This window comes from Austrofundulus limnaeus, unplaced genomic scaffold (assembly GCF_001266775.1).
Source record: "Austrofundulus limnaeus strain Quisiro unplaced genomic scaffold, Austrofundulus_limnaeus-1.0 Scaffold121, whole genome shotgun sequence".
NCBI classification, from domain to species: domain Eukaryota; kingdom Metazoa; phylum Chordata; class Actinopteri; order Cyprinodontiformes; family Rivulidae; genus Austrofundulus; species Austrofundulus limnaeus.
The window spans coordinates 447,408-455,458 of NW_013952523.1; the positions used below are offsets into that span (position 1 = coordinate 447,408).

General features: G+C 35.7%; 1 protein-coding gene and 1 long non-coding RNA gene across 3 annotated transcripts in view; one reads left to right on the forward strand and one right to left on the reverse strand.

Moving 5' to 3' along the window:
• Positions 1-5,190, forward strand: part of psma6l (proteasome 20S subunit alpha 6, like) — an 11,321-nt gene extending 6,131 nt beyond the window's left edge. Inside the window, exons 6-7 of the mRNA XM_014014988.1 lie at positions 1,203-1,297; positions 4,568-5,190. Coding sequence (XP_013870442.1) covers positions 1,203-1,297; positions 4,568-4,625 — 153 coding nt within the window. The 3' untranslated portion in view covers positions 4,626-5,190. The remainder of the gene's footprint in view (positions 1-1,202; positions 1,298-4,567) is intronic.
• A 284-nt stretch (positions 5,191-5,474) lies between these two features.
• The window catches only part of LOC106522129 (uncharacterized), a 13,961-nt gene continuing 11,384 nt past the window's right edge, over positions 5,475-8,051 (reverse strand). For both annotated transcript variants that reach the window (XR_001310752.1, XR_001310751.1), the window contains exon 2: positions 5,475-7,033. This is a non-coding gene — a long non-coding RNA (uncharacterized LOC106522129). The remainder of the gene's footprint in view (positions 7,034-8,051) is intronic.

Below are 8,051 nucleotides of genomic sequence, written 5' to 3' on the forward strand. Positions count from 1 at the left end.
AGTCCTGAACTACAACATGAGCTACACTTCTCTCTGTAGTTGTGAGGTGTCATGCTATAATAATGTGCTTGACTCATGTGCACTGTTATAAAGAACTTGTAAGATTTACTTGAAAAAAAATCCTCGTAACAATTTGCACTAATGTTTGTTAAGTAAATTTAAATGCTACAAATTCATGTAGTATCTACTCATCATTATCTACTAAGTTATTAAGAATATAGTTAAAGTTTGTAAAATTTACCTGATTTATTCACAAATCTTTAACTATATTCTTAGTAACTTTTACTAGATAATGATGAGTAAATATTACTTGAATTTGTAGCATTGAAATTTACTTAACAAACGTTAGTGCAAATTGTTACAAAGATTTTTTTCAAGTAAATCTTACAAGTTATTTTTTCAGTGTACCTTCTGTCATCCAGGACATGGTAAATTAAAAAATGGTTAATGAACTATTGGTTTGTTTTGTTGATCATTGATCGGTTAGATCTAAATGTGTGTGTAGTCCAGCTGCTATGAGATGATGTAGTTCTGAAGGAGGTGGAGGTCCAGGATTTGTTCAGGCTCAGATGGCTGTAACAGTGAAGACATGGGTCCAGAGGCTGGTTATCAGGTTAGTAAGTCAGGCCTGGGTTTCTGCTGGAGCTGGCCTGAGATGACCACCCACTGTCAAAAACACCTGGAACAGAAGCTTCTAATGATCACATCATCAATGCATGAGCAAATCAGATGTTTTTAATGAATTCATTAGTTGCAGATGCTGAGGCACAACACTAAATGTTAGTGGGAATTCTTTCAGATTCAGTCTGAACTGATCTTAAATGCTTTGTACACTAAACAAAATGTGAATATAAACGAGGTCAGTCTAAGGATAAATGAAAAGTTTTCTTGTTGACTTGTGGAAACAAACGTGAACACTCAAACAATATGAGGCAGTTTGTCAGAGGATTTAAACTAAGAAAATCTCTTTACTGCTTCTGTTTAAACTTAAAGATTCATCAGTTTTACTGAGGTCTTATTCATGGAGATGCTTCTCAGTGAGAGTTAAGCAAAATCTAACTCTGCTTCCACATGTTGTCGACCTGAACCAGCTTAAATGAGCGTCTAAGGATTCACGTTCAAGTCGTCTGTAAATAGTTTTTCCATCTCTCTGTTGGCAGATGAAAGATATTTACTGTTCCTCTCCTCCTCTGTTGTTCCAGCTGGCCATATCCTGTCTGTCCTCCGTCCTGTCGATGGACTTCAAGGCCAGTGAGCTGGAGATTGGCATTGTCACCAAAGACAAACCTAAATTCAGGTAACTTCACTCCAACTTTCTTTCATTCAGGGTTAGGGTTAATAATGAATTTATGAGATAAAGTATGTCACCACAGAGCAGGATGAAGATGCAGTTTGTTTGGTGGTAGGGTCAGATGTTTTCATACTGTTCATGGGCATCAAGGTCGTTTATTTCAGGCCTTTAATGACTGATTTGTTTCAGGGTGGAATAATTATACAAAATGTAATTTCAATCATTGTAAAAGTCAAGAATTAGGTGCAGAATTGTGAATTTAGTGTGAGTTTCTCTAAACTGCACAGGATCAAAATGACACATCCAGGGTTGAATCTAAAAGGACCTCCATGTTTGGTTAGATGTTCCTCAAGAAGTTTTACCTTCACAGGCTTTTTTTGAAGCCATGAAGAGTCTGTCTGATGTTTGACTGCTCTCCTTGGTCAATAAATAAATAATAATAATCTGGTTGTTAGGGGTGTAAGAAAATATCAATACACTGAAATATCGCAATATTTCATTTCCCGATACTGTATCGATATTCTAAAGCCCTGTATCGATTTTTTTATTAAGGTTTAAAATGTCAACTTTCCTGCCAGCCATTCATTTTTATGTTGTAGTTCAGCCTCTGACCACTAGTTGGCAGCAGTGAGCCAGCCATTTGGCTCCTCTACCTCTTGAGGTAGACGCCATTGTTAAGTGTTGGGTGACCATATTGTAAATTAATATTAAAAACTAAAAGCTGCAAAAATATATTTTCAAACTATTTATTGTCAAATTTAGTCTAATAATTGAAAACATGGATGAAATAAGAAATATGAAACAAATAAAATAAAATACATACAAAGCAGAACACAGCTAAATGAATCAAAAGCATGTCTCTGTAATATTAGAATTTCTGAGACAATGAATTTTGGTTTTTCTTTTTTTTTTTCCCAGCAAGAGGTTTTTATTTAATAGAATTTTTGGGCAAAAAAAATCGCAATATATCGCCTTGCTTATAGTATCGCAATATATCGGGATATATCGTATCGTGACCCCTCTGTYATGATATGTATCGTATCGCCAAATTCTTGCCAATACACAGCCCTACTGGTTGTCAATCAGTTTAGTCTCTGCTCCTAAAGTTTTGTTTTGACCAACGCGTGTGAAGCATCCCGCGATAATCACCGATCGGCCAGAACCAGTTAACGTTGTTTCAGATCGCTCTTGACCCTGACCAGTGGATCGAATCCATTCAGAGGATTATATTGAATTAATAATAAAAAATTAATTGCAGCACGTTGCTGAATCGATTATTTAACTCCCCCTAATTTAGAGCAACATTGAGCTGGATCTAAGTCTTATCAAACTGTGACCCAGTGAATTGGAATTGAACTGAATTGAGGTTGTTAACAATCCCCAGCCCTACATGTGAGTCAGTAATCTGTGTTCCCTACATGCACTGCTCCTACCCAGCATTTCACACAGTTTGATCATGTTTAATCTTAATTCCATTTGATGAACATGATTTAAGTGAAATATGTCGTAGTTTCTTCTAGTGTGAATTGAAAAGAAAAGTAAACTGGACATGGGTTTTTACGATGTAAAAACAAGTGTGCATTGCCATGTAGCATGGCTTTGCCTGCAGCATTGGACTTGCAGAATTCTATACCAGCTTGTTCCTGTCACGTCAGCAGGTGTTAGTAATTAAGGTAATTGAGTGACAATATGAAGTCGGAAGATATTTTTTGTTAAAGTTGCATTAGCTGGGTTTTGAACCCTTATCTCCCACATGAAAGTCCATGACATAGACCGTTAGACTGTTGGAGCTGTGGCAAAATATGGTGGCAGGGGTTGGTTTGTATGTGTGCAGAAAGAGGCCACATTGCCAATACAATTATTGACACAAAAATGCATAATATTACAACAATAGAGCAGTATTAAGACAATATTATAGTAAAACATCAAAATACAATCATATTAGTATTGTAAACACTGAACTATTGAGATTAAATATAAAAAACTATGGTGCAGTACCAAGTTGAGTACAGCTGGGGGCAGTATTGGACCATTACAAGGCCCCTTTGACTCCCATTATATGAATTTGGAATAAAGTTTAAACATTAATATTTCAAAAACTATAAGTTGCACAGGTACCAAAAGGTATAGCAATCATTTGGCACAAGACCTTTACAGATATAAATTACAATGGCAGCTGTAGGACAAAGTATGCAGGAGGAGAAGCATGGCAAAGTTAAGATGACTTGAATGGGAAACGAATCACTGATTAACGATGCAATCTTCTGTAAAACATAAATTCATTGTCTATGACATCACAAAGGCTTTAAAATGGTATTGTGACGTTAATGGGTTCAATGGAGTTAAATCTTTTAATGTCTTTAAATTGTAGTTAAAAGTATTATCTGTGATTGGCTGAACCCTGCAGGTTGTGTTCTTAGTTTAACAAGTCTTACCTCGACTTCTCCAAACTTGTCTCCAGAAGACATTAGATGTGTCCACGTGGGCAGCTGTGCAGAGTCCACAGAGACCACCCTTACAGGTTTCCAGTTCATATTCAGGCTTGAGACTCAAAACCTGTGACAGTTTCTTTTCATGTGAGGGAATCAGATGAGTCTTGGTTAAATAAATCGCTTCCATCAAGCAAATCCTTTGAATGCTGGTAAGAATAATTCTCCAGCTTCAGTCAGTCCTGATCACTGATGACGCACAGCTTCAGCACCACTTAGGAACAGATTCAGGTGAACGTATGCCTGGAAGTCTAAATTTGACTGTAGAGTAAATAAAAGACACAATATTTTTAAATTGTGCATTAAATTTAGGTTGTTTTTTTTACTCCATCAGAGCTGTTTTGTGTATTCTCCACCCTGGAAATATCAAAATTCAAATAAATAATAATTACAGATTTAAAATTTAAATGTCATTCATTCTCATGGTGAATGTGTGTAAACATCTGACAGCAATTATTTAAAAGAAAGTTTAAAACTGATGAAAAATATTATTAAAATGTACAACCCAAAAAAATCAAAAAGTTAAAGGAGGTTTTGTTTTATTTATAGGATGATTCTTCTACCTAAACTAAGAAATCCATTATTTGCAGCAACTTTTTTACAATTTTTAAGGATGTTTAAAGCATATTTTTACCTGTTATTTGTTTTATTTTTTAATGAATCTTAGTTCATTGGGTACACATCATCAATGCTTTCAGATACAGTATACCTGAAGAGTTCAGTGATGTTTGTGTAGTTCATTTCTGTGATTTATTTTTTATATTTCTCTTCTCTTCTTGTTTTGTAGGACCCTGTCAGAGTCTGAGATTGAAGCCCACCTGGTTGCCATAGCAGAGCGGGAGTAGAGACACTCTCCCAGTTTTCAGTCCACTGTTCTTAACAGCATTTCGTCCTAAATGTCTTTTTTAGCTCAGAGTTTTTACACTGTCTCAGTCAGAAGACCACCTCTGTGTCCACAAAGATTGATCATGTTCTTATGATTAAGAAACACCGTTTTAAAGATTTGATTGTTTGATTTGTTGAGATCCAACATCTGCTGTGAGCTTTTAAAAAAGATCAAATATACAATAACAGGATGATGTTTGAACAGAATATTTTGTCACTGAGCTTATTTAAAACAGTGTCTTTGTACCTTTTTTCTTAAATTAGGGTCAAACTAATTCATTACCACTCATTAAAGAATAACCGGTCACAATAAAATAAGCAGGATTGAAGGAAAAGTGTTTCCTGTTTCCTTTCTTCTCTGTGACCAGCAGATGGCAGCAGTGAGTTTATGTTGTCGCCTGAATTCATCTTGTTGTTGGATTTATTCAGTTCATATTTTATCAAACCAGCTCCTCTGTTCAATAAGTCCTGCTGATATTTTAAAGAAAAAAACATGACAGAGGTACAGAATCAGTCGTTTCTTCATCCAGTCTATGAAATCACGTCCTGAAGTACTTCATGTGACCACTGGGTGGCAGTGTTGTGTCTGCATCCAGCAGCCTCTCCCCGTTCTATAACCTGATTTTCCTCTTTCTGTTTTTAGTTTTCCATGTAGGCAGATCTATTTTGACTCTGGTAAATAATTACACTGATCAGTCTTTTTAAAGCGAGCGTGTTGTAACGTCTTATGTGTCACTCTTCAATTTCCACTGTGACATCTTATCTGCCGCCTGAAGGTGTAAAACAAACATTTAAACTCAAACAGGGACTAAACTAAAATGTTGGAGTGTTTTATTTAAATAAAAAAAACAGTTCTTACAGTGTCACACTGTTGATGACAGTTTGAAATGAGGTTTTGTGGACAGGTTATGATTAGTTATTATCTTACCTGTTGCAGACAGATACCTCACTTTGTAGAAATAGTTTAATTCATTTCAAAGTGACAAGCAAACGGCTAGTCTGAACACATCCAAGGCTAAAGTGGATTACGGCTGTTTTAAAACAACTCTGAATGCTGTTCCCGCTATTTGTTCTTGTAAACAACAACAGAACTCTGCACACATCTTTAAATTAAAATTCATGATGGTTTAAAAATCAAAGTGTTTGCATAAACGGCTATAAAATCTTGGATAATGGAGCCGTTTTAACAAGGCAACGATCCAGTTTGATCTTTTCTATGTTTGAATGAGCCATTAGCTCTCCTGTCAGGTGGGAAATAATCTCTTTCTGCAAACTGAGGTTGAAAAGATATCTACTGCAGGTAAGGTAGTATTTCTTCATAACTTCTCCACAGAACTCCATGTCAAAATGTCAGAAGTAACTCTTTCTAGTAAAAATTAAACATAATTACAAACATTTTTTTATCCAGTCAGGCTCTTTATATAAACTCACAGTTGGAGGAGCATTAGTTACATATTATATATATAGTTTTTTTTTAATGTGACACAAACTGTTGGGTAAAAAAAATAACAGGGATATTTAAAAATGCATATTAAAATCAACCCAACATCTATACGTGCTGTTATTTCACTTATCTGATGGAAAATAAGAGAAAATACCTAAATGCTGCTGATGGCTGATCCAGTGACGAGTTAAAATAATATTTTATTGAATATGTCTGTTCTCATGGATACTTCAAACTGCAGATTTATTTAATGCAAGTTATTTACATGTCATTTAAAAAAATATGTTATCAGCCAAAATCTAACTTTTATTTGCCACTGATTGTCAAAGGGCTGTTTTTGCCCTCTGTTGGTGTGTTTGTTTGTCTGTTGTGTTAGCAAAATATCTCATGAACCACTGGGTGGATTGTGATGAAAACTTCAGACTTTCATTGGATGCACATCGACGAGTCGATCCAAAACCACGACTGTACTTAAAGAACTACTGAGCTGAGGATGAAGGTGGTGGTAGCTGAGAGTCATTCCCATCACATTCTCCAACCATCCTGTTATCTCACCCTTCTTTCCAAGATTTTATTAAATTGGCTGCAACTTTCATTTCTCATTATGTTCTCATTATAAGACGGTCCTTGACATGAGAGGCAGTCTTCATGCCAGGCCTTTTATTAACATTTGCTTCAACACAAGTCGGTCCTCTGATCTCTGAATGACAGAGGGTCTTTTCTAAAGGTGGCTGCTCGATTTGTTTTCTTGAGAGCCGTGCGTCAGCGGCACTATGAAGCAGCAGCAAAAAGCTCATGAACCAACATGGAGGACTCAGTCCAAACGGCACACTTCTCAGTTTGTTTTCATCTGGCCATTTTCTGCACCTGCTTCACACTGGACAGGTCGCAAGTTCATCACAAGAACTCTGCATTCATCAAAACCTGAAAACAGACAAAAAAAAAAAAAAACACATTAGAACCATTCAGTTTTCAAAAGTGCAGAAAAAAGGCAAGAAAAATCATCGTTCACTGTTTTTACAAACGTAGATACAAATACATTTCTTTCTCACCAGTTTTTGTTTTAAGCTAATGAAACGCCTGGCATTCCTTAAAGCCGTTTTGCTTTAAAATGAAATTAATGATGGTTTAAAAGTCTATTAAAAGTGTTTGCATAAATGGCTATAAAATCTTAAAATATAATAAAATCACAAATATTTGTTGCATCCAGTCTCATGAGGTTTCAAAACCTCAAGCTCAGGGTGTTGTGAAAATAAACTTAGCACAAAGTAAATTAGTGTTTGGTACATTATTTCTTTGTTGTAACTATGCTTCTTGGCAATAACTCTCATACAGTTGGAAAGCCTGTTAATTTCCTTTTAAACGGTGCCACATTTGTAAGGAACATGCATCTGTGGGATGAGCAGTAGAGATGAGGATGCGGGTTGCGTATGAAAAATTCACCAAATCTTTTGTGCCGAACATCTTATTTAGCTGTTGACACAGGTTCCAATCAGCCAATCTGTTATGTGATTTATTGTGAAGAGGCATATTGTTACAACGAAGAAATAATCAACCAGACACACATTTCATTATGTTAAGTGTATATTTTTGTAAAATCATAACAGAGACATATTTCTTTGTAGATTGATTGGTGTAACTGTTGATGAACTGAATTTCAAATCAATCACGTTTGTGTTTCATAGAAAAATGTTTAATTAAAAAACAATTTGTGATTTGAATAAAACATGAAAATACAAGTTTTATTTGTTGTATTTTTTACTACATTATTAGTTGACTGAGCTTAATAAATACATTAGTTTGATTATCTGAGGAAGTCTGATGTAATGCCACTAACAGTTGTTTCTCATGAAATACGTCCCCCTTGCTCCTCAGCCTCATGTTCTGCAGCTCTCCCCTCCACAGACCCCACCCCCCCCCACACACAGAACCCCCTCATGAC